At 44.3% G+C, this 27,073-nt stretch overlaps 1 protein-coding gene and 1 long non-coding RNA gene across 2 annotated transcripts; both read right to left on the reverse strand.

Moving 5' to 3' along the window:
- Nucleotides 1–2,330: 2,330 nt before the first annotated feature.
- LOC129323790 (uncharacterized) lies at nt 2,331–6,442 on the reverse strand. Its single transcript, XR_008596487.1, has 3 exons — nt 6,369–6,442; nt 2,649–2,803; nt 2,331–2,541 (listed from the first exon to the last, which is right to left on the reverse strand). It is a non-coding gene; the product is annotated as an uncharacterized LOC129323790 (long non-coding RNA).
- An 11,797-nt stretch (nt 6,443–18,239) lies between these two features.
- On the reverse strand, nt 18,240–18,638 carry LOC129325036 (40S ribosomal protein S12-like). Its single transcript, XM_054972535.1, has one exon. The coding sequence runs from the start codon at nt 18,636–18,638 to the stop codon at nt 18,240–18,242; it is 399 nt and encodes a 132-aa protein (XP_054828510.1).
- Between the last annotated feature and the right edge of the window lie 8,435 nt (nt 18,639–27,073).

Here is a 27,073-nt window from a genome sequence, read left to right on the forward strand (position 1 = left end):
GAGGCGGTGGCTGTTGTTGACCGAGTTTGGGGGTAGTCCCCTCTGCTTTTGCTGCCACCACTCTCTTGCTGTCCCCACTGTCCCTTCTGCCTCAACTTGGTCCCTGTCCAGGAGCCAGAGCAAGTCAAGATCTTTCCCTCCTTGATCTTGCAGGTCCTTTAAGTGCAGTGCAGCCACCTGTATATGCCCAATAGATTCCCTAACTCTTGCAAGATACTTCACATGAGAATTTGGTAATCCCTGTTGGGCTATCACATGTTGTTGCACTGTATTTAAAGATGCCTTGAGAACACCAGGAAATAAGGCAGCCTCACCTTAACCAGGAGAGTCACAAGGTTGCCTGCTTTGGCGGGCAACCTCCCACCTTCAGCCTCCATCCCTCAGCCTCCATCCCCTGCCACTGCTTGAAAGGGTAGTGGGGGGGGCAATGGAGAGGAGGCAAAATGGCATCCAGTGACACCATTGTGTCGCTTTTAGCTTTTAAACATAAAGTTTTGGGGAAATCCTATAACATCCTAAGTAGACATGGGCAAGAATCGAACTACGAATCAAATTTCATGACAAATTGGGCTGATTCGTGTTTCATAAAACATGTTTTGTGGGGCTGTGGTTTTCATGAAATTCATGACTTTGGGGGTTGATTCATTCGATTCATGAATGATTCGTGATGCCAGACAGACTGGTGCTGATCCATTGATTCCCTAGGCAACATAGGCCTGGAATGTGCAGATCTTTTGTTGCCAGTGGAAACTCCAATCTTAGCCCACATAACCTTGATAGGCAGCTCTCCCTGCCAACTGGAGAACTTCCATTCTGCCCTATACAGCAAGGAGCAGAGGGGTAAATCCCCTAGGCAACTGAAGAGATGGGCCTTCTGTAGAGATGGGCCTTCTGTAGGCAACTGAAGAGACGGGCCATGGGAACACCAATCTCATCCCTCCAAACCTTGTTAGGCAGGTCTGTCTGCCAACCAGAGATTTCCTGTTCTGCTCTATGTGAGCATTTCTTATGTAGGCACAGCTTTCTGCATTGTGCTTTTCAATTCCAGTAGACAGAGGGAGAGGGAGGACTTATTGCTGGGATTTGGAGTGAGAGAGTGGAATTGGGAGCTTTTGGCTGGATTTGCTGCTGCTTTAAAAGAGATTGAAAAGCCTCTTTCTTATTTTCTGCTCTTGGCCTTGCTGGGAAGGTTGTTGGGTGAGGGTGCCTTTTTTCCTCCACCTCACCCAACCCCAGTCTCAGGGCATTGCCTGGCTCTGGGGCCTAGCTTGACTGAAGCATACCTTTTTCCCTTTAATTTTCTTTGCTTATATTTGTATTTAGAGCATTTATTCTTGCTGGCTTGTTGGGTCAGTGAGGGTGGAGGAGAGCCTGCAGAAGTCTCCCTGTGAGTTTGGCATCTCTGGGTATGAAGAGGGCCATTGAAGTGCCCTGGTTTCTGATGAATCACGAAACTGACAAATCATTTCGTGAAATGGGACAATTTTTTGAAAGTTCGTGATTTGTGGAATGTGATGAAACATGAAACACGCATTTCGTTTTTTCCCATTTCGTGCCCATCTCTAATCCCATGATGCCACTTTGGTTACACAGCCAGAAGTGATGTTGCAGTGTTACTGGACACTGTTTGGTTCAGTCTAGCTGTCAATAATTGTTAATAGGTGATATCATTCCTGTGGTATGGGCGGTCACCAGCCCGCCTAACAAACAATTTTGTATGGAAAGAATATATCTAGTAACAATTTAATATATAAGGGTGCGGGTGGAAGAAGAAAGCTGGAATCGCATTCATAATTCTGTTGAAAATAGCAAAGTTACCGAGAGGGAGGAAAATCTCATTGTGCTTTCCTGAATTCTATCTTGCTTTTGCCACACGAAAGGAATTTTTACAAAATAATGCATGAAAAGTTTCCCCTGGCACTAAAATAAAGCAGTTCTGAGTGAATCAAGAGCCCATCAGCTGAATAGTCAGAAAGTGCCACCTTTCAAAATTGCTTCTGAGATTAAAAACCTATTAAGGGGAAGAGAATGGAAACAAAACATACATTCATGGTTGTGTACAAAAAAAAGGTGCATGCTGTATTATTGTGACACGCCCCCACACACATCAAACAGCTATTAAACCAGATTTCAAGATCTCTTGTTCTGATTACAAATACTCTGTATGGATTTCCCTTCTCTGAAGACATGAATAAAAATGCATTGCTATCTTCAGAATTCCGGTCGAATTGTATGCAGGAGATCGGCGTGCTCTTTTCGGTGTGAAAAATATCAGGGTTTATTTACTTCCTTTCTCTCCCCCCCTCCCTCTCCCCTTCTCACATTTTCTGGATCTAATTCTTGGCCTACAAATGAACCATTGTAGGGATCTGAAGCTACAGTCACGCTCCACGAAGCCCAAAGGATGTGAGTTTTCGAGGCGTCTTGTACAAAGGTCAACCCTTGTTTGTGTCAGCCAATGTGCTCCATCAGGGCAAGGTGGGCCCACCGCTTTTCCTTCCTGTGGGCAAGTCTTTGCAGCGAGGACTCCCTTGTTGCTTGCTTTAGAGGAAAACAAAATGAAAAATAAATACAGCAATCCCTTTCCTGCGAACTCGAGATGCAGTTTCAAGTCCGGGCACGGATAACCAGGGTCAAATATCGCTTACCTGCATTTGTTCCCAGTAGGGGTTGCTTGAACTTCTGCCTCGCTGGTAAAGTTAGCAAACTTCTAAAGAACTCAGATGCTGTGAGCGCATGGCGAAGAATTGAAATGGCTTTTGCAGAAATAGCTTGAAAGGCAGCTTTGTTAAAACACGCAGTTCTGATGAATGCAAGAGAAAGTATTCATTACTAGTGAGTGGACCAAGCATAACACTTCACAGAAATGGAAGTACGCACTCCTCCCCCGCCCCTACACAGCAATTTCCCATCACTCTTATCACTACATTTTTTGTGGGCGAGAAGGAATTGTCTGTGTTTTTACTTCCTCCCTACTTTGTCCTATAGCTCAGGGCAGTTTACAGTTAGACTTACTAGTAAATTGAGTATTGAAATGAGATTTCAACCAAAACGATTGTAGAGTTGGAGTATGTTCCTTTTGAGATAAGGCAGATGGGTCGGGAGCTTTTTAGCTGTGGGAAAGATGGCTAAGATTGGACATGATGGAAGTTAATAAAATGGTGCAAAGGGTAGAGAAAGAGGAGAGAATACTGGTTCCTCTCTATTCTACCTTAATATTTCAGGGTCACCCAATAAGAGCCAGTTTGGTATAGTGGTTAAGAGCGCAGGACTCTAATCTGGAGAACCAAGTTTGATTCCCCACTCCTCCGCTTGAAGCCAGCTGGGTGACCTTGTGTGAGTCACAACTTGTAAGAGCTCTCTCAGCCCCACCCACCTCACAGGGTGATTGTTGTGGGGATAATAATAACGCACTTTGTAAACCGCTCTGAGTGGGCATTAAGTTGTCCTGAAGGGTGGAATCAAATGTTGTTGTTATTGTTTTTGTTGTTGTTGTTATAAGTTGGTGGGCAGTAGATTCAGGATGGACAGCAGTATGCTTGCCAGGTGCCCACTTCTGGTGGGCAATCTTCTGGTGGGCAATCTCTTGCCAGCTAATCAGCAGAAGAGGCAGGCGAGGGAAATGGGGGGCATGGCCATCATCCCTGTATAATGACATCACTTCCAGCTAGGGTTGCCAACCCCTAGCTGGGGGGAAAGGCGGGGGACCACGACTCCCAGGGCTGTCTCCCAGGCAGCGTGGTGTGTTTCTATGCACTGCAGTGGCCCGATTCATGCACATGCTTACCCCAATAAGTTTCCACCACCCCCAGCTCCCTATCTCCCACCAGTTGCCTGGGAGGACTTGGTCACCCTAGATAATAATAACAGTGCACTTATATATGGCGCTTCTAGACAGATTAGTAGCTCACACAGAGCGGTGAACAAAGTAAGTGTTATCATCCCCACAATACAGCTGGGGAGCTGGGGCTGAGAAGAGTGGCTTACCCAAAGCTCCTATCGAGCTTATGGCAGTAGTGGGATTCAAACTAGCAGAGTACTGATTCATAGCCAAACCACTTAACCACTATACTACAGCAGAGGATACTAGCCATGATAACTAAATGGAACTTCTATGTTTAGATGCAGTATATCTTTAAACCACAGTCTCTGGAGGGGCAAGTTTTGGCCTCTGCCTCCTGGGTTGAATATACAGCTGCATGTGACTGTTTTATTCCATTTCTCAGATATTTCCTTCTTGGGAAACAAAGGCTTTGTGTATTTGGGATAACTGAGAAAATGGATATGCAGTGTTCTTTCTGCAGTGGTGAGATTTTGAGCTGGCTGCTAATTGTTCATCATTAAGCATTTCAAAGCACCTCCAATTATCATTTGATTACACTGTATAAGTGGCTTTTGTTTTTCTATCTGCATTTTGCCAACAGAAGTAAGGCAGTTTACCTTGAAGGCCTCTAGAGGCTTCAGTCTCTGGTGGATATTAACCTCTCATTGTCCAAAGTTAACGTTGTCAAGCCTTCGGGGCTTGGGAAAACTGGATAGCCAGTGACTTCCATTGGGACTCCCAAGTTGCTGGCATCTACCATGAGACTTGTTTTCATGTGGTTAATAAATACTCCAGGATATCCCTCAGACTATGCGCAGAACAAAACTCCTTTAGTGCCCCCCCATGACATTTTTCTGCATTCTCTAGCAGCTTTAATTTGTATAGAGGCCAATGGAGTCATGTCACAGACATGACCTCAGCAGCCCTTTCAATAATATTTGGGATGCTTGAACACAAATAACAGAGTACTTACCTCCCCTATCAAAATACAAAATCAATCAGTAAACAGGTCGATGTCAGGCCCATGAAATCAACATTGCAAACTAACGCAAGCTGATTTGCCTGCCAAAGATCAAATTAACTACACACATTTGAAATAGCCTTTGGAAAGTTGGCAGGGATAGGGTCAGAGAACTTTCTTGGGCTAAAGAACTTTCTTGGGCTCCAAAGATGTTAGGGTTACTTGTGAACGTTCTTTAACAAAGTCGAAGGCAGGTTCAACCAAAAATGGGTTTTGTGCCTTTGACATGCTCCTCTGGTGCACTCATTGTTCAGAACACAGTTGAGAAAATATTTACAAAATGTTTTATAGATGGCCTCTAACTCCTATTAAGATAGCTAAAATGTCTTTAAATATGTCAGATAAATGTTGGAAATGCGACAATAACCCAGGTTCATATTATCATATGTGGTGGACATGTAAAAAAGCAACAGAGCTCTGGAAGATGGTACACAAAATGACTCAAAAGATACTTAAGATTTCATTGCCTTTGAAACCAGAACTCTTTTTATTAAACCATATGTTGGTTCCAGTTGATAAAAACCAAAAACATTTGATTTTGAATATAATCACAACAGCCAGGATACTATATGCGAAACTTTGGAAAACGACAGTCACCCCAACGCAAGAAAATCTGATTGAAAGGATTCTTGAGACAGCTGAAATGGATAAATTGTTGAGTTTATTGAAAGAGATGGACAATACAATATATAATGACATTTGGGACACATTCTATAGCTGGATACAGAGGAAATCTGAAGAAACCTAGCTTTTAGTTAGGATGAAGACTTTTATGGACATTATTTAAAATGAATGGAAAGATTTGCAAATAAGTGGCTGATCTGCAGAACACATTGAAGAAATATATTAGATTGTACGGTGCAATGTATTAGCGATATATAATATGAATTTCTTTTCCCCATCCCCTATATTCTGTACCCCTTATCTTTTAGTAAAAAATAAAAAATTATATATATAAAAAAAGAACACAGTTCAGCGGAGTGTTCTTGTCATTTGGTGTTTGGTTGTGTGTCCCAAACCACCTTCTGCTGTCTGTGATCTTTAGCCATTGCTGCAAACACCTCTGCATTTCTTTGTGGCAGTTCTCAGCGGTCCACTTTCTTTATTTCTTTTCCCTCACTGCCCTCACCATCACTTGCCCACACTGCCCATATTCAATTTGTTGTCAAACCGCCCTGAGCCCGTCTGACGGGGAGGGCGGTCTAAAAATGTAATTAATTAAATAAATAAATAAATAAATCCTGCTTCAAAGACTGTTTTGCCAATGGCACCGATGTGATGATGTCGTAAACAAAATCAGTGGGGCACCACATCCAAAAAGATTGAACAGCAGCCTAGGTAAATGAAACCTGGGACAGTGAGGGCAAAAAAGAAGAACGAAAGTGGTGTCCAGAAGCAGCAGTAAAGATAACAAAAGGATGTCAAACAGCGAAGAAATAATGAAGTTGGGTTAAGCCCACTTTAGTGGTGCCCCACTGATTGTGTTTACGACATCACCTTAACCTTAATTAAGATTAAGCTCACCTTAATTTTTGGATAGTTGTGCCTTTAGGGTGAGTCAGATCATCAGAGATTCACTGTAGAGAACAGAATCACTGTGTGAGGAAGTTTAATACAGGTTTTTTCTATCCCTCCACTTGGCTGGTAGGATGTTACCTCTCTCTGGAATTTCCAGACTGATAGCTACAAGCTGTTATTCATCACGGAACGAGAAAGGTAGAGTCGAATGTTCAGGGAAAGTGACATACACACAAATTGAGTCATCACAGTGCCCTGTTGCCGAAATGGCAACAACAGCAGATTGGGAACGATTTTGTTTTCAGATGAAAACATCACACACACACACACGCCCATTCAGGTCGATGCTTTTAATAATTGCTACAGTTTCAGCTTGGAAAGCAATTTATTCCCTCCCTCGGTGGGGTGTCACGGATACACATGACGGTTACTGTATATCACCAGGGTGAGTCCAAGGTGAGTCTAGACTATTTCCTGCCAGGTAACTATATTGCTTAACGGGTCCTTGTAACAGCAGACTGGAAAAACCCCAAGAAATGAACCAGTCTCCACTCCCAGAATGGACAGCAAGCATTTCCCAGTACATCTTTCTCACTCACAGGTATTTGTGATATTTCTTAGGTCTTGGCCTGGGAATCTCCCGTTGCAAATCTGAATGGGACTTGTAACAATCCAGTCTAAGCAATTGCTTCCTTATGCAACAAGCCATTGGCCTCGTTTACACGTGGACCAGGGAGCAATCTGGTTCTAGGACAAATCATGCACACTCCAGCTTGGATCCAAATGAATGCTTTCAGGGGGCGTAAGGACTTCTACTTGCAAAGTGTGATTTCTCCCTCCCACAGCCTGAAATCATGTTCCATTTCTGCCAGCGACAGTATTTTGGGAGGCATTTTGGGCTGCTGTGGGATAGGAGAGGTGGGGGAAAGAAGGAACGATGGGCGGAAGTCTTGGGATCCACAGAAGAGTTAATCTGGATCTAACCCTCTGATATGTATCCAGAGAACATGTGATGGAAATATTCCATGTGGACTCTTGTACCAGCAGAAGCCAAACTCACACCACTGCTGCCTTCTTTTCGACTTCTCCCTCTGTTGGTTTCTCTCCCTCTTTTCATTTCAATTTTAAGCTCCTTAAGCCAAGGACCCGTTTTGCTTATGTTACTCCACAAAGCACCATGTACGCTTAAGATACTAAGGAAGAAATCGAACTGTAGTTCGTATGATGTGAAACTTGGAGGATACCAGCTCCTGCCACAAGGTGCTCCTGAAGAGGGAAGAAGTGTCCCAAGAGGCAGGTGTTAGGAGGCAGACATGGTGGTAGCAGGGCCACAGCGGCAGCCTCACCCACAGGTGCATAGCAGTGGATGGTGGAACCTTATCCCAACAAGTGATGTCATCAGCTGAGCCAGCAGCCATGGTCCTGTGCCTCTGTCGCCCCCTCCTGACACTTTCTGGTAAGGGCAGAAAGTGCCCCTTCAGTGGCACTAAGTGGTAGGAGTTGGGATTCTTCCAGTAACCTGCTATGTGAATTGCTGCTGGAAGGAAGGAAGAACGAAAGAACGAAAGAACGAGAAAGAACGAGAAAGAACGAAAGAACGAAAGAACGAAAGAACGAAAGAACGAAAGAACGAAAGAACGAAAGAAAGAAAGAAAGAAAGACTTGGAACCAGCAAAGAAATGCAGTATACTACTTTTCTACTTATCTTCTGGAAAGCAAGGAATATGCAGACCCAATTGTTCTTTTCTTTTGGCTGCCGCAAGCTCTAAAGCAGTACCTAGAGAGTGCCTTGCCTGCCCAGAGATTGTGCTTTCAAGATCCCCACTGGAACAGACAAACAGAGGCAAAACTTCCTTGCCAAATTTTGGCTATTTAAGGAAAAGGTCAGTTACATGAATCCAAAGATGAGAGACGAAAGTGATCTCATCCTTCCAGGATAATATCTAAATAGGCTGCAGCTATGACTCCATTTTATGACATGGGATGTAAGGCCAATCAAGACTCAATGCTGAAATGGTCACTGATTGGATCCACTGCTAATTTCCACGGATGGAAAGGATTCCTGTCCTCAGAGCATGACTTCCTTACCCACTCCCACTGCAGAGCAAAATGGCTCCTGAAAAGTTGATTCCAGAAGCTATCTAGAAACAGTAAGAGGGGAGAATCAGAGGTCTGCCGCAGCAGGGAGGAATCAGTGGGAATCGCCCACCCCTTTGTCCCTGGAAATCCTGCATGGGATCCAATCCCAGTACCTGTAATTTACTGGCAAAATTACTGGATAAGTTCTTGGTGGACCATTGCCCTGGAGGGCCCCTTGTTGCCACATGCAAGCTAAACTAAGCGTCAAGCTACAAGTGACGCAGTCCACGTGGTGGTTCCGCACAAGTTTACTTGGGAAATGTAGTTGGAGACTCCTTCCCATAGCAACTGCGGGAGCAGTGAAGCTCCAGCTGCTCAGGTCCTCTCCTCTCCCCCATCTGCTCCTGGGCGCTGGGGGGCTCCGCGAGGAGGCTGAGCTGTGGTGTAGAGTCCCGGCTGGCTGGCAGCTGGGCTGTGGCAGTGGCGGGGCTGCTTCCTCCTGCCTGTCTGCCTGCTTTCCCTCCTCACTTGCAGGAGCTGGGGCTCCCATGCATGCAGTTGAACAGATGCACCTGCTGCAGGGCGAGGAGAACAGCGGTAGGGTGAGGATGGAGCCGGGCTGGTGCAGTGCTGCACTGTGCTCCCATGTCAGGAGGCACCTGGCAACCATGTTCCGGCCCTGCACAGCTCCAGGGGGCCATGGGAGGAGGGGCACATGCCTTCCTCCGCTGTTTCTCCCTTGCAGCTGCCCATCCAGAAGGTACTACTGCACTCCCACCACTGCTGCCACCCCCCCCCCCACCAGGCCACACACACAAGCCACCACGCACAGGCACCGGGCGCATAAAGGGCAGCTGAAGCTTTGCCACCACAGCAGCTGCTACAGGAAGGAGGGAGTCTCCAACTAGACTTCCCAGCTAAACTTGCAGGGCCAATCAAGTGCACTTCACGTGAACTATGTCACTTGTAGCTTGACTCTAAGTAATATACCTAGGGAGGCCAGGTCTCCTTCTTTGGAAGGAGAGAGAGCCATTTTTGTCCACTGCTGTTCAACTGAATAGTGTGTGTGTGTGTGTGGGGGGGGGGTATTGGTGTTGCACCAACATCATCATATCAGGTGACATTCTAGCATTTCCCCAAAACTCAGTGGTTAAACCAGAGCTTGGAGGGAATGCTAGAGCATTGCCCCATGCTATGACAGCACTTCTGGGTTGCCTTGGAGTAATATCACTGCATAGCCCCTCCCCAACCACAGTAAGTCTCTCTTTGGTTGCTGTCCTTGGCAACCCAACATAACCTGTTATCACTGCCATGTGGCTCAGCTTGTTCCAGGGCTGTTTTAACACCCCAGCCTACACCTGTCTGTCATTCAGATGTCTTTAGTCTTTCAAAGGTCCAAAGGAGTGGCCAATGTGGCATTCGGACATGCCACAGATGTAATAAGGTGTTAAGACAATCTAATAAATGCTGGAAGTGCAGGTGGAGAAATACAGATCTATATCATGTGGTATATGCTTGCTTGGGAATTTGGCAATTTGGAAATGATGAAAGGACCAGAATCGATACCATTGATTTAAATGCCAGCTTTAAGTACCTAGATATTTAAATCTGGTATTTAAGTATCTCTTGGATGCGATGATATTCCAGTCACCTTGAGTTTGAACAAGGGGAGCTGTGAGCATTGATACAGGGCAGCCCTTGCAGCTAAATGAGGCAGCATCCCTAATAGACTTTCAGATTTTACAATTTTGGCAGAACTTGAATGCTGTTTATATGGGGCACAAAACTACATGATGGTGGAGAGTGCCATTAAGTCATAGCTGACTTGTGGCAACCCCTGGTGGGGTATTTATGGGAAGAGATTAACACAGGTGGTTTTCCATTGCCTGCCTCTGCAACCCTGGTCTTTGTTGGAGGTCTCCCATATATAATGGGCATGGATGTGAGGGCGATTTGGCTGCAACATCTGTCACCCCATTGATTGCCAGGGTTGTTGTAATGGGCATGAACTGAAATATGAACCAAAGTTCATCATGAACCAGGCTGTTTTTTTGGTTTGCGAACCGGCAGTTCACCAGAGCTCATTTCTGACAAACTGTGACGAACTACTATGATTTTTAGAGCAGTTAATTTGGTTCATTTTTCGGTTTGTCACTGCAAACAGCCTGGCGCCGATCAATCAGTTTCCTAGGCAATGGGTGGAGGGGCTTTCTGCAGACCTTCTGCTGCCCTGGAAGTGACATATTCATGAACCAAATGAAGTGGTTTGCGAACCGGACAATTTCATACTGGTTTGTTGTTCGTGGTTCGTGAAATGCAACGAACCACGAACCGCAACGAACCGCCATTTTCCAGTTTGTGCCCACCTCTAGCCACCCATCAAATTACTAACCATGGCCAACCCTGCTTAGCAGCTAAGATCTGATGAGACCAGACTTGTCTAGGCTATCCAGGTCAGGACGCAAAACTACATAGAGAACATTAATATGATCTGGTTATACTTTCTTGAACTATGGGTTAGAGATATAAAATATTCAGAAATCTTGAAATGACAGGAATTTCCCCCCTGTTTGTTTCCCCTTTTTTCCTCATTGGATGACCTTTGGCCGGCCACTGTTTCTGAGCATAGCCTACCTAATAGGGATGTTGTGAAATACAAGGGGGGGGTGAAGGGTACTGTCTTGTGTACCTTGGAGGAAGGGTTGGATAAAAAATAATACTTGGAGAAGAAGAGGAAGATCTTTATGGTGAACAGATATACATGCATAATTAAGCATATATTTGTTTTTAGTCATTTATTCGCTATGATCTGCCAGGTCAACACCTTTTCTGGGATGCTAGGCTCCTCCAGATCATGAATGGTCCACAATAAACATTAGAGATGCTGTGAATTTCATTGAAAATGTGTTCAACGATCAAACTGAATGTGTCCAACTGTGATGACCCCCAAAAGGATGAGCTGCCAAGCCAGTGTGAACTCACTCTTGCTGATATGGCCCAGTGCCCTGAAACGGCGCAAAAGTTGTGACAAGCCCCTTATCAGATGCTGGCAATCCCAGGGTGGGAAGGTGAGCAACTGTCTCGCCACCTACATCCATGAGAATGGCAGCAAGACTCAGAGCGGGACCACAAGTGATGCCTGACACAGGTTGGACACTAGTCAGCTTCCCTCAAGTTTTGATGGGGAATGTAGGCGTCCTGGTCTCGCAGCTTGGCTCTCTGACTGCTGTCCAATGGACTTTTCAACTGTCACTTGCCCAACATTCCGCCAAGCTGCCTACATTTCCCATCAAAACTTGAGGGAAGCTGGCAAGTGTCCAACCTGTGTCAGGCGTCACTTGTGGTCCCTCTCTCAGGCTGCACCTCCCCACCAAATGTCCAGTACCCTGATAGAGCACCTGGCAGAGTGTGAAAGCCTGGGGAACTCACCGTTCCATATTGGATGAAGGCAACCACCATGCCTCCAAAAACCCCAGTCCTTTACCTCGCCTTATCACCCAGCTGCAACGTGGCCCGCTGGGAAGTCTGGCAAGCTCCTTTTTGATTGCCACTGAATGACATGAAAACCTGCAGAGCAGGTTGGCATCAGGTTTTCAAAACAACATGTAAAAAATGCTGTGACCCAAAACAGATTGCAAGCCCATTCATGTTGCTAAAGAGTACTTAGACAAATGCTAAATGGTAGAAAGGTTTATTTATGACCAATTTATATGATTTGGAACTAATTTAACAGTCTATTTAACCAATTTCCTACTGATTAGAGCAGTGGCAAAGCAAAGAGAAGGGGAAAGTAGAAATCAGTCAGTCCATGGGAGCGTATGCCTGTGCAAACCGCAATTGCACTACACTGCACTGGTCAGAAGGACTATGTGAAGCAACCCTCTAAATAGCCATAAACAGCCATAAATCAGCACCCTGTTCATAAGTGGCAACAAATAGGTCGTAAGCCTGTGTTGGAACATCCTCCACAAACATTAGGATCAAGACATTCCAGTTTCAACTATTTTCAGGGTGGAGTTTCCAGAATTCAAATAGACAGTCAGTGGGCTGGCTGTTCCATTCCTGCTTCCTTATTGTAATGACTCCAGTTACAGTCCAGTGAGAATGTGCTTGTGTTTACATGTGGTTGCTACTAATGCAGGGCTCTTGTGCTGAGAGTATTTTGCTCTTGCTCACCACTAAGGGAGGGAAGGCTCCATGATATAGCCTAAGCAAGGGTCAGTTCTTGGATGGGGGACCACCAAGGAAGAGTCTGCAGAAGGCGGCAATGACAAACCACCTCTGCTTCTCACCTGCCTTGAGAAAACATGAGAGGTTGCCATAAGTTGGTTATGACTAGACATGGGCATGAATGGGGAAAAAAAACGGAACACCCTGTTCGTCGTTCGGTGCCATCCACGAACAACGAACAATGAACATGGACGAACGTGAAGTGTTCCTGGACATGTTCGTTGTTCATGGGGGCCAGAACCACCCCCATCCCAAATCCCCCACTTAGCCCCCCTCCCCTCAAACCCACTTACCTGGCCCTTTAAAGATCCCTTTAAACTATCAGCTGGCAGGCAGAGGGGGGATTCCCCCCTGCCACCTGCCAGCTGATAGTTTAAAGGGCCCTGTCTTGGCAAAAACAGCAGTGTCTGCTGGCAGCTACTTTGAGGGGTTACCAACTGACCTTCCCAATGTCCAATACCCACCAAATTTGCAGGGGACATAGTCCGCACTGTCCTCTAAAGAACCCCCCAAGTTTCAGAGCTATTGCACCCCGGGAAAGGTATGATCCATGGGTCTCCCCATTGGCTGTCATTTTCTCTTCACAGTGGCAAAGATGGGACTCTCTGCTGGAAGTACTTTGAAGGGTTAAAGCCAGAAGGAAAGGCCGGAGTTCAGACAGAGTTCAATCCCTGCCTCTGGTTGACAAGGAGATTGATTGCAGGTGCCAGACTGTCTGGCTTGATGAACGGCTGCCAAAGGCAACGAACGAGGCTTGCAACGACCACCTGTTCATTTAGAATGGGGCATCACGAACAGCTTGTTTGCGAACAGCAGATTGGGCTGTTCGTGGTTTTTTTCTGTTCGTAATACTGTTCATGCCCATATCTAGTTATGACTTATGACACATATGTACATAACTAGCAAGCCCTTGAGCATAGACAAATGCAATTACAGGATTTTATGACAATCGGGATTTTATTATTGTATTTATGAAAATAATTAACAAAGATGAGAAAAGGCTTAGCCTCAACTATTTTCTTCTAAATAATGTAGCCTCAATCTAGGCCCATTCCATACAAAATAGCTGCCTTGTGAAGACCACTTGCGTCAGCCTCTATTTTTATTTATTTGTTTGTTTATCATCTGCCCCCTATTAATGCAGTCACCAGATCAGGGCTTTTTTTCAGCTGGAACACGGTGGAACGGATTCTGGAACCTCTTGAAAATGGTCACATGGCTGGTGGCCCCGCCCCCTGATCTCCAGACCGAGGGGAGTTTATGCCATGGTGCAGAGGACAATCTAAACTCCCCTCTGTCTGGAGATCAGGGGGTGGGGCCACCAGCCATGTGACCATCTTCTCCGAGGGCAACCCACTGAGTTCCACCACCTCTTTTCCCAGAAAAAAATCCCTGCACCAGATTATTATCAACTGTGGCCCCACCCCTTCTGTTGTGCTTGTTTATATAATAATTGGGGAATTGGAGGGGGGCCACCATCTGAAATGCTGTTTGCATGTATTTATGGTTGTTTTTTTGGTTTTTAACTGTATTTATATGTTTTAATGCCTATTGAACATTTTATTGTAACCCGCCCTGAGCCTGTTCGTGGGGAGGGAGGGCTATAAAGCGAATCAATCAATCATTTATTTTATCTAATTTATAACCTGCTTTCCCCACAATTGGGTTCAATTGGTTACTGCCTCATAGATTTCCATTGGGCCACCAGGGGCAATCATTGTGGCTGAAGATGGATTCAGCAGCAAGAACCAGATGGTTTGTTTTATGCATTTGTTTACAGCACAAGTTGAGCACCTTTCCACTTAGGTCCCAAAGCAGTTAAGAAAATAAAATAACGATAAAACTATTATTAATGTTATCAATAGTTTTATTATTAAAGTTTTATTGTAATAGTTTTATTATTCATAGCATTAATAAAATCAAAACAGTAAAGCAATAAACCCAGTAGTGGTTATAGTGTTGGACTAGAATTTGGGAAGCTTAGGTTCAAATCTTTGCTCTGCCATAAAAACTCACTGGGAAAACTTGGGCTGATCACACTCTTTCAGCCTGACCAACCTCATAGGGTTGTTCTTAGGATAAAATGGAAGAAAGAAAAATGATGTAAGCCACTTTGGGTCCCCATTGAGAAGAAAGGCGGGGTATAAAAACAAACAAACAAAACACAGATAACTATAAAATTAATAGAGATATACAGAGATGTTCTTTTTTGTTTATTTTTTCTTTTCATGTTTTCATCAGTTTTTGTTGCTAGTGCTCACAGTTTGTTTCTTTGATGGCATTTCTACAGTGTTTTATCTCAATTTGTATGTCACTGTTATGCAACCAATGGGAGGAGGCAATCTTAATCTTAATGATTTCTATTGAATTTCTTTAGTCATATAAAAGAAGCTGAAGTTTTGTCCCAAGCAGGGAGAACTCATGTTAGAATCTGGAATGCTGAAATCATTCCGTGGTCTTGGCCACGGAATGTGGTAACATCCCTAAATGTCGTCTTAAGACAATGGTAGTCCTTGCTTTTATGGACTCCAGAAAGCAAATAAAATCTGTGCAAACAATCAGTTCAAAAGGAACTCCTTTCGGGCATGGGACAAAATCTCCAAAGACATCTCAAGACAGGAAAGATGGGCATTTAGAGGCACTTTTACAGCATGTTTATATTACAGTTTATTTATTCTAATCTACAAAACTTAATGCAAAGCCCTTGCTTGCATTTTACATTTGCATGAAACCCACACACCTTAATTTCCTTCTCTGCTCAACCCTTCAAACATAGAAGAACAATACCAAATAGAAAATAAATCTGCCATGGATGTAATTTTTATTCTCTCTGCTCTTTCTCAATTTCCTTTATTATCTTGTAACATAGATGTTCTTTGATATGGTTCCTTTCTGTCCACTGCTCACTCATTTTACTAAAACTGAGGCTCAGGTATTTAAGAAGACGTTGTGTATCTGTTGGTCTTGCTATTTTGACATGAACTTCTTTGCATAAACTAGGTAGCTGCCAAAACATACATGTTAGGGCCAGATTTGTTTTGGTCTCAGGATGCATCCATTTCCCCCCTTATCCTAATGTATCCCTCATTTATCCTAATTAATCCAGACTTTGGTATTCCCCATTACTATGTATGGATGTGGAAGTTAGACCGTGAAGAAAACTGACAGGAAGAAAATTGATTCATTTGAAATGTGCTGGAGGAGAGTTTTGTGGATACCACGGTTGGCCAAAAAGACAAATAAGTGAGTTCTAGATCGAATCAAGCCTGAATTCTCCCTAGAAGCTAAAATGACAAAACTGAGGCTATCGTACTTTGGTCACATAATGAGAAGGCAAGACTTGCTGGAAAAGTCAATAATGCTAGGAAAAGTGGAAGGCAGTAGGAAAAGAGGAAGACCTAAAACAAGACGGCTTGACTCAATCGTAGAAGCCACATCCTCCAGTTTGCAGGATCTGAGCAAGTCTGTTAATGATAGGACTTTTTGATGGTCTTTCCTTCATAGGGTCAGCATAGGTCGGAGGCAACTTGATAGCACATAACACACATAACACAATTCATCCCTGGCTCTTGATGTTTTTGAATTACCTGGTTTTATTGTTTCGTTTTTTCCTTGAACGGTCATTTTCTGAATTTTTCTGTAGTGCAATGCAGTACACATGCATAGTTAACTGCAAAGGATGATTCCTTCCTTCCTGTTTTGTGCATTATTAGTGTGAGTGAGCATATTGATAAAACACTACAAAAAAACAATCACGACGTGTTCTACGTCCTATATCAAGATTTGTGTTTGCGGTGTTTTAACGAGCAGGCATACTCTCATCAGTAGAGAAACACACAAGAGGAATGTTGAGATGGTTATCCTTCAGATTATCAGAGCAAGAGTGCTTTTTTGCAGTTTTTTGTCAGCCCATACATGTGCATAAGTAACATGCAGAATAACTGTGAATGAATTTAAGGCACTGAAAAGTGTGGCAAATGGCACTGAATGTCTCCTAGTAAGATAGGAATGAAAGAAGAATGGAGAGAAGCAGATGGAAGTCCCAAAACGTGAAAGGAAGGTTAAGGGGGGATCTGCTCATCCTTACCAAGGGAGTTTACATGATCGACAAGAGGGAGAACAACTTATCTATCCCACATCTACCTTGAAGAGAAAGATGCAGTCTGGGTGCAGCTGCATTGCTTAAGTGGTCTTCTACAGAATCGATTGGAGAGACAAATTTTGCTTTGCTGGAGTAATTCCATAGTGTCCAACTCCCACAGCTGGCTTTTTCAAGTCTGCTGAAGAAAAACACTCTTCGGAAGAAATAATTGCTCTGGAAAAACCAACCTGAAGCAATGTCTCTCTTTTTCAGGCAGTTTGGTCTTGCCTGCCTCCCAGGTTCTTACAGGAAATGGGGAGGGAAACCGAGTGCTTTGTTTGGTACTAATCCTCACTTGCTGGTGTTAATGTCTAAAACATTCAAAAGGAGGTTAATGTTTCATTGTATTTCCTATTGCTTCCAAGCATCCAAAGGGCCAGGGTTCAGGTTTTTATTATTATTAGCATAATGTTTTTGCTGGGTGATCCTATTCTTGAGAATGAATAGCTGCGGACCATGCTGGGGATATAACTTTGACGGGAGTGCATGTGTGTGTTTTCCTTTTTGGTTTGTCTATCCTGAAAGCTGCGGCAAACCAGTTGGCTATTTGTATGGGCAGCATCCTTGGAGCTGAAAATCAAAAGGAAACTGTGGAGGAAGATCAACATTCCCAGCCTCCTGCTGGCTGCACACATGTGCTGTTGGAAGGAGCTTTGTTTTGGAAGAAGAGGTGGCCCCCAACGCTCAGCTGAGATCGAGGAGGGGTCATTGGGAAGGAAAGAAACACAGAGGTAATAACACTGAGCAGCTTTCTGTAACAAGCTTCCATGGAGAGAGAAGTCAGTGGAGGGGGAAGATTAAGCACTGTGGGTCTTTGTTCATTCTGAAAGCTGAAGAAGAGCTTTTGGCAGCTTTTGCTCTTGAGTCCAAATGAGCATGCCTGGGGATGAAAGGTAGAGAGCATGTGAGAACATGGGATCCCCACACGAGGCACATGAACACATGAAACTGCCGTATGCTGAATCAGAACATTGGTCCACATAAGACTGGCAGCTGTTCTCCAGGGTCTCTGGCAGTTTTTCACATCACCTGCTACCTGATCCTTTTAGCTGGAGATGCCGGGGATTGAACCTGGGACCTTCTGCATGCTAAGCAGATACTCTATCACTGAGAGAGCCAGTTTGGTGTCGTAGTTAAGAGCAGCAGGACTCTAATCTAGACAGCCAGGTTTGATTCCCCACTCCTCCTCTTGAAGCCAGTTGGGTAACCTTGGGTCAGTCACAGCTTCTAGGAGCTCTCTCAGCCCTACCCATCTCACAAGGGATAATAACAACATACTTTGTAATCCGCTTTGAGTGGGCATTTGGTTGTCCTGAAGGGCAGTATATAGATTGAATGTTGTTGTTGTTGTTCTTGAGCCTCAGCCCTTCCCTGGCATGAGTTAGATGTGTGAATTTTTTTTTTCAGTCTCATAATATTTTATTTGTTCATTTCTTGCCCTTGAAGTGCTCTTCGATGACATCTTTGGCCTGAGATTCTTTGCCGTAGTCTTTTACAACCGTGCAACTGCAACCCACCACTTTGCAAGGTTTTCCTTCTCTGTCGATCTTGCAGAGACCAACCCACTCACCCAGTTTCTTGTTGTCATCAACCTTTATCAGATTGATTTGGTGTTCAGCCCAAAGTGCTTCAACAAGCTTGACATTCGTGGGCTCATCACAGTTCGATGCTAGAACACAAAACTGGGCTTGGTGTTTGTCTAAGGCTTTGGCAGCTCCACAAATTCCATGGGCTAAACCATCATGGATAGGTGCGGTCTTAAGCACTTCTTGAAGGGCAGTGTTAACATCCATTGCATCTCCAGCAGTAATGCCTTCCTCGACCATGGTTGGTGGTAATGCTCCTGTGCTGTTAACCACAGCTTAGAATTAGTATTAGCTCTATCAGAAATGTGTGTAAGACTGTGAATTATGGGAATTGTAGTTTTTACCTTAGTCTACACTCCCACCAATGGAGAGAGGGATATTTGAACCTTTTATTGGCCTTTTCCCTGCTTTAGTGTGATTTTACAATCTCTTTTCCTCCCTTTGTACTGAGAATCTCCCATGAGGAGGGGGAAAAGATGACTGCTTTTACCACACCTCTAAATAAACTTCTGTTATAGATACACAGGAAGCATCCGTCTCTTGGCTCGACTGTGAGTTGTTTTGGGTCAATTGGAATGGAACCCCTTGGGTCAGCAGGCAGCTAGAGAGGAGTGGTAACCTGGAAATCAGGAAAGCTCCCGCCCGGGGTTGCTCACAGCCTCCCCGAGCTGGTGCTGGAAAAGCAGATGTGTGAATTGTTGATAAAGGTTGTTTGATTTAAATAGTTATGACCTGCTTTTCTTCCCAGCAGAGACCCCCAAAGTGGCTGACCACATCAGTCTTCCTCCTTATCTTTAGAACAACCACCCTGTGATGTAGCAAAATCAAAAGGAGTCCAGTAGCACCTTTAAGACTAACCAACTTTATTGTAGCATCAGCTTTCGAGAATCACAGTTCTCTTCGTCAGATGCATCTGACGAAGAGAACTGTGATTTTCAAAAGCTTTTGCTACAATAAAGTTGGTTAGTCTTAAAGGTGCTACTGGACTCCTTTTGATTTTGCTACTACAGACTAACACGGCTAACTCCTCTGCACCTGTGATGTAGGTTAGGCTATGAGAGAGTTAATACCCCCAAAATAACTGGTAAGCTTCCATGGCAGATTTGGGGTTCAAACTCGGATCTTGCAGACCCTAGTCTAACACTCTAACCACTACACCATGCCGGATGGATTGACAAGGCTTTCTGAGCTTCCAGTCAAAGGAAGATGCCCCATTTTGAGAAAACCCTTCCCATCACTAGCTTTTCTAGCAGGAATGAACCGTCTCTGAATCAATGCTCTCTTTAGCTACATAAGAACATAGGATGGCCCCTGCTGGACCACACTGTTAGCAGAACGCACAGTAGGCAGAGAAACGTGAGGTGTAGAAGCTTGCATTGTGAGCGTGTGTGGGAAAGAGAAACAAACTTACACTCAAGAATCTTGATGAAGCTTAAGAAAAGGGAATAAGAATTCTTTATTGTGTGAACTCCATACATGATAGGATCCCTAGCTAGCCATATAGTCTAAGAAATCTTTATTGTGCGAACTCCGTACATGATAGGATCCCTAGCTAGCCATATAGTCTAAGAAATCTTTATTGTGTGAACTCCGTACATGATAGGATCCCGGTCTAGCTATCTTGCAAGCTGTGTGCTGCCTGAGGAGTTTTAAGCATTTCTGTGAGAGAAATATTGAGTCTAGAGAAAGCAGGCTAGCTGTGTGCTGCCTGAGTATATTGAAGTATTTATGAGAGAAATACTGAGTCAGAGAATGAGGCTAACTGTGTGTGAAGCCTTAGAAGAGATCTGGGTGAATGAGTTTCAATGAAATAACTTTAAGAACCGAGAACTATTTTATGAAACTGATACGCTTCTTGAAAAAATAAAAGTTTATTTTGTTTTTATTATATCCCGGAGTAGCTGTCATTGCTGTATCCCATTCCTATCCTCAGGGCCACATAGAGCCACGAAGGAGCCTGACGCTTAGGAACGTTACCAAAGGGAAAACTTAAATAAAATATATTGGAATATAATATTCCTGGTGGCAACAAACTACCCAGAGGGTGTTAAGGGAAAGATAAAAGGCAAAATCTACCCAAGAGAAAGCAAGGGTCATAACAGTGACGAAGAGAGGAACATGAGGTTTCATGAAGTCCCTCCTCTGTCCTCCTCTGAAATCTGTGTAAGGGACAGCATTCGTCTTTCTCTTCTTACACACACCAATGGTCCCTTTAGTCCCAAATCCTCTTTCCCACAAGGGGAATCCAGGTGCCACTATACAGCGAACAAGTAGGGAACGGAGGCCCCAACCTTCCTCTGCTCTTGTCCTCAACAACTAATATTCAGAGAGATCCTGTCTCTGAACACAGAGATCTGTGGCTTAAAGTCTGTTAATAGAGCACCGTTGCTTCTCTGTTCCTTCCACCCCAAAGCCTCTAGCAAAATCGACAAGATACGAGAGAGCTTGTCAAAATTGTCCATGCTAACTGAACAAGCCTTTCATCAGTAAAAAACAAGGAAGTTTCCCCCTTATCAGTTTCAGCAGAGATCAGAGGGGAGGCAACGAAGGCCATGGGGTACGCTGTAGAATCCCACGGCCATGGAAAAGGGAGAATTTAATAACAGAACCACAGGGTGCCTGAGAATAATGACATTAACCTGTGCATAGGGAGGATAAAATTTGAAAGAAGCATGGAATATGTATCGCTCTTCCTGGGAAGAAATGGTGTAGGATAAAAAGATGGAATGCAAAAACACAAGAATGTTGACATGTGGTTGCAGATCTACCTTCCCGAATGGAAATCGGGTAATTGGGTAAAAAATGGATACGAGTGCATTTGAAACTGCATTTCTGTCTGTCCTGTGCGCTCCTGGGAGAGGCCTTCAACAGCATGTGAAATCACATTGCTCCCTAAGACCCGATTACCGGACAAGCATTCAAAGCCCAGCCCTGCCTGCGTTCACCCCCAAACATCTGATTGCTTAGCTTAGGCGAGACAGCTAATGACGTTTTCTTAAAGCCAATGTACGTCACTGGAGGGGAAAGATTTTTTGCACGGGCTCATGCATTCATGCACTTTGATCCTCTGGTTTCTGTGTTGCTGTCTAATTTCCTTTCTGTTGAGCAAGCTCTGGAAGGTGTTGGAGCTTGCATGTACAAATGACATTATTTGCTAAGGCATCGCTTCTGAGAATGTGGAATTCGCCTGCATTTCCAAAGGCTTTGAGTGTCAAAGCCTGTTAATCGGTAGTGAACTTTGAGAGTGCCGTCGTCCCTTGCAACAGTTTAAAACATTTAATTTTATTTTGTAGGAGTCCGCATTTAATTATTCCTAGAATCTTCCAAATAGCCATTCAAGGGGTACCATATTCTTCATATAACAGGCTATGTGATAGCAGTCGAAAAGGAGATTCAGCAAAAGAAAAACGAAGATTGGACCAAAATCTCCTTGTGGAGTACATGAAGCTGTCTCATACTCTATCAGACCATTGGTACATCATTGTCAGTTTGTCTGTTTTGGTGCATTGGTCCATCATTGTTAGTTTTGTATTGGAGATATCAACTCATGGGAAATTTTTTAGTAATACGTTTCAGGTTGGTCTGTAATAGAAGAGCAAGATCTGGGTCCAAGTAGCACCTTAAAGACCAACGAGATTTCCAGTGCTCCCTTTTTCAGATACCACCTTGAAGACCAAACAGATTTCAGAGGTATGAGTTTTTGAGTCACAGCTCCCATCATCAGATACTAACGAGGGGAGCTCTTATCCTTGAAAGTTTATACCCTGGAAATCTAGTTGGTCTTTAAGGTGCTACTGCACCCGGATCTTGCTCTTTAAGTAATAGCAAAGCTTTTGTAATTGTAAACTCGCCTATAATTGTATGAAGTCTGTCCATCTGTCCATCTGTTCCTTGCTTTTCTCCCCCCTAGGGATCCAAAGCAGCTTACAGTAGCGTTCTCTCCTCCTGTCATATAGGGCTCCAGCATATCTGCCATGCCCTCGGTGTATTGTGGTTGTGAAGGCATTGTGTCTCTGAGTACATGCAGAGTAAAACCGGCGTTCTCTTATTTTGTTGCTAACTGCTTATCTTCCAGGCAAGGTGTTTTGGTTACCAGTTCCTGTTGAAGCCTGGGAACCCAACCTTGGACTTAATACCGAGACTGAGCAGAGCTCCTTTTCCCCTCCTCCCTTCTTCCCAGGCAATGCAGGCCAAAACCTCCAATGGCAACTCCTTCCCCCCCAGGGGTGTGTGTGGAGACAGTGTCCTATAATTGAACCTGCTTTACTACCTTTAGGCATTCTGGTCAATTCCATTGTTACAGCTTCTTGAACTGGTATCTTTCCTTAATAAAATCATCATACACCGGAGTGATGCAGCGAAGTGATTGGGGAAGTACCTGGCAAGACCTGACACCTCCTCCATTTTATTCTCACAACAGCAACTGGTTAGGCTGAGACTGTGTGACTGGTCCAAGCTCATCCAGCGAGCTTTCATGGCAGGGTGATGATGACTCATACTTTGGTTTCCCAGATCCTAATCTGACATGCTAACCACTACACCATGCTGACTGCAGAAGAAGCATGAGTGTAGGAAGGAGAACATCAATCATGGTTTACTCACTAAAGCACAGAGATGTGGTATCTGTGGAAAAGCACTCCCTTCCGATCTAAGGCTTCTTTAGCCAGCGGAGGAATGCAACCTGATGATGTAATTTAAGTCACTCAGTCAAAGTTGCAAAACTCAACTTCTTGTAAAGGTGCTTGCTTGCTAACTGTCCATGGGTTACACTGTCAGAAAAATAATGTTTTGTCAAAATAGTTGTGTGTACCAATTGAAAAGCTGTAGGAAAATGATCGGAAATATATTTCCTGTCTCATGGCATATGCAAAGAGAGCATTTTTAAAAAAACAGCAATTGAGTGGGACTGACTTCGTACAAACCCAGGAGACCAGTTCTGGGTTATGTTCAGTGCAAGGAACCTCCTTTTTCAGGTGACAGCTTCAGCAGAAATCCAATACAAAAATTCTAAAACGGGTGAGAAAAGAATCAATGAGTTGTAAAGATGAATGGGCTCACATCTCTGGTGACAGCATTCTGGAAGTGATCAAAGTGCGATCCAAGAACTAGTATAAAAATGCATAAAGAAAAGGTGGGCACAATTTGAAACAGCTTTGGGGATATTGTTGGGAGTGGGGGCTACCAAGGGAGTAAAAGGTCCGCCCATTCAAAACAAAAGCAGGACACCATTCTTTTATTTTGCTTTGCTTTGTGACTCTGTCCCGTATTCCAGTTGGGTTGGCGTGAAGCATGCTGCAATGATGCTGTGGGTTGCATGCACACTAGACATTTCCGTAGATGCAAGGATCTATAAAGAATTATTTTACTTTCTCCCCATCCCACAGCAGCCCCAATTGCCACCCCACAATCCTGTTCCTAAAGACCCGAAGAGAAAGGATTTGAGAGGCATTTGGGACTGCTATGGGAAGGGGAGGCAGTCATGAGCTGATGTAGCACAGTGGTTAAGTGGTTCGGCTGCGAATCAGCAGTCTACTGGTTCGAATCCCACGACTGCCATGAGCTCAGTAGGTGGCCTTGGAGAAGCCACTCCTCTCAGCCCCAGCTCCCCAGCTGTAATGTGGGGATAATAGTAACACTAACTTGTTCACCACTCTGGGTGAGGCACTCATCTGTCGGAAAGGGTGGTATATAAGCACAGTCATCGTCATCAACATTGTTGTTAAAATTGTGCCCGTGGAAGCATTAGCCCGGATCCAACCCATGGTATCATCACAGTGTGCCTCTCGATTTATTTATCCAGGTATTTTAATAGAGCTTTTGGCCCCACTGGGCAATTAAATGGCTTACAAAAAAATTCAAACAAACAAAACAAATAATTCCAACTCTTGTGCTGGTCCAGAATCCCCCAGCCTGGCTCATATCAGGACCTCAGGCTTAGAGCCATGGGCCCATTGCGTCTTGCCCTTTGACGTGCCTATGGCCACACCTAGGCTAAACTACCTGCAGCAGATCAGGAAGAGAAGCTCATCTCAGTTCCCTTTCAACTGACACCAAGATCATCCCAGACTGAATGAGCAGGTTGTCGGCATCACAAAATTCTATGAGCCACTCTCCTGCTTCGTTTCGTGAACCTAATCCAAATTTTCCAACTATGTTTGATTCTGCTTTGTCTCCTACTTTTGCATTCCAGTTCCCTATGATTATCAGCATATCTTGTTTAGGTGTATGGTCCATTTCTTCTTGGACACTTGCGTAAAAGTTTTCTATTTCTTCCTCCTCAGCAACTGTAGTTGGAGCATAAACTTGAATGACGGTTATTTTAACAGGCTTTTCCTGAAGTCTGATTGATATTACTAGGTCAGACTTTGCATTGTAGCTCTTAACTGCTTGTGCTATGTCTTGCCTCACTATTAGAGCAACACCATTTTTCTCTTGATATGGAGGCTCAGATCCACCGCAAAAAAAAGAAAAAAAAGAAAAAGCTGAACAAGAGGGGCTTCCAGTGAACACTTCAGACTTTTGCAGAGCCCCAATAGAGTATACTACAACAGCCCTTTTTAGCATTTGCAGCAGAAAATGATCCATCACTTGAAGTGAAAATGATGTTATCTTGAAGAGAACACGCTGCGAGTCAGACAACCTGGCACTGATGTAGTCTTTCAGTGGAGGATTCAGCGCATCACTTTCATGAGCAGCAGGATTTGAGTCCAGTGGCATGTTAGAGACCAACAAGATTTTCAGAGTGTAAGCTTTCGAGAGTCAGAGCTCACTTCTTCAGACACCAGAAAGAGAAGGAAGCTCTGATTCTCGAAAGCTTACAGTCTGAAAATCTTGTTGGTCTCTAACATGCCACTGGCATGTTATACAACAATAGTCACATGAACTGATTAAAGAGTAAAGACGTGAGTCTGTTCACTTGCCAGGCGAGTGTCATTCGTCACTTGTAGCTTGGCTCCTCTGTCTTTCACCCTTCTTCATTGCGATGACTTTCTGTTCCTGTCCCAAAGGAAGAGCTTACCATTGTAGCAATTTATCAGTTTTTCTATCTGTTCCTGGGGGTCTGCCAGGATGTGTGGTGGTCAACCATTGTCCTGCCTCTGCCAGAGTCTTTAGCATAACCAGGAGCTTGAGTGCTCTATGCCTGGACCTCCCTCCAACCCCCTCCTTTCAGGTTTCCAGCTGGCTTCCAGCTCATGACTACAGTGTACTGCCAATGACTAAGATATTGCGGAGAATTCTTGAGAGGAGGGCATTCCTCCATAGCCCACAAAGGCAATTGAATCTGGGTGGTTTCGTTATGGTGACTGAAGGGTTACTGTGAGCATGGTTGGGGTTTATGCCAAGGCCCTTGTCAACTTGTAGACCATTGAGATGACCTGGCCAGTTAATAGCATCTTCTGCTCCATCAACAATGGCTGTCTCCACCAACTGTGATCTGCAAGTGAGGAATACTTACATAGGACATCTGAAACAGAAAGAGATCATTGGTCCTTCTAGCTCAGTTTTTTCTAGTGTGAGTGGCAGAAAATTCCAGGGTTTTAGGTTGAGAAGGTCCTTTCCCAGTGCCTGCAACTGTACCTGAAGATGGCAGGAATTTAATTTCAAATCTTCTGCATGCAAATCATGTGTTCTCTCACTAAGCTATGGGCATGTCTATTACGTGCTGCCAAGTCGCTTCCAACTTACGGCAACCCTGTGAATGAACAACCTCCAAATGATCCTATCATGAACAGCCTTGCTCAAGTCTTGCAAACTGAAGGCCGGGACTGGCTTCCTTTATGGAGGCAATCCATCCCATGTTGCAGCTTCTACTTTTCCTACTACTGTCAACTTTTCCTAGCACTATTGTCTTTTCCAGTGAGTTGTCTTTTCTCATGATGTGACCGAAGTATGATAACCTCAGTAGTCATTTTAACTCTAGGAGAATTCAGGCTTGATTTGACCTGGTGGTGGTAGAATGCCATTAAGTCATAGCTGACTTATGGCAACCCCTGCTGGGTTTTTTGAGGCAAGAGACTAACAGAGGTGGTTTGCCATTGCCTGCCTCTGCATAGCAACCCTGGTCTTCCTTGAAGGTCTCCCATCCAATTACTAACCAAGGCTGACCCTGCTTAGCATCTGAGATCTGATGAGACCGGCTTGCCTGGGTTATCCAGGTCGGAGCTTGATTTGATCTAGAACCTTTTGGCAGTCCATGGTAATCGTAAAACTCTCCTCCAGCTCTGCATTTCAGATGAACCAACACTGATCCATAGCCCTTCCCTAAAGTGGTGCTTGGTCCTCTCCCCCTCTATGTCCGCATGCTACTTCCTATATGAGCACCTCATCTCGACTGCAGGACTCGGTCTTGAAACATGTGTTTTCAGATATCTGGAATATGTGTCTATGGATGTTATGTAGTATTTGTGGGTCCACATTCCCCAAAGCAATCTCTTGGAAAAGCTATCCTTTGTGTGCCAGTGAAGTTCACCCAGGCCGTTTCCACGTCTCCCCCTCCTGAAAAATAGCACAAAACTTATAGAATGACGCGCCTTCATGGCGCAGCTTTCCATCATGATTTTGCTTCGTGGCACATTTTCTGACTTCATCGCACTATGAAGCAAAGTCATGTCGGGAAATCGCGCCATGAAGGCGCGTCATTCCATAAGTATTGCACTATTTTTCGGGAGGGGGAG

The sequence above is a fragment of the Eublepharis macularius genome, chromosome 2 (genome assembly GCF_028583425.1).
Source record: "Eublepharis macularius isolate TG4126 chromosome 2, MPM_Emac_v1.0, whole genome shotgun sequence".
Lineage (NCBI taxonomy): Eukaryota > Metazoa > Chordata > Lepidosauria > Squamata > Eublepharidae > Eublepharis > Eublepharis macularius.

What these genes read in the sequence shown, in the direction of transcription:
- LOC129325036 (XM_054972535.1), bottom strand. Translation starts at nt 18,638, where the DNA reads ATGGTCGAGGAAGGCATTACTGCTGGAGATGCAATGGATGTTAACACT.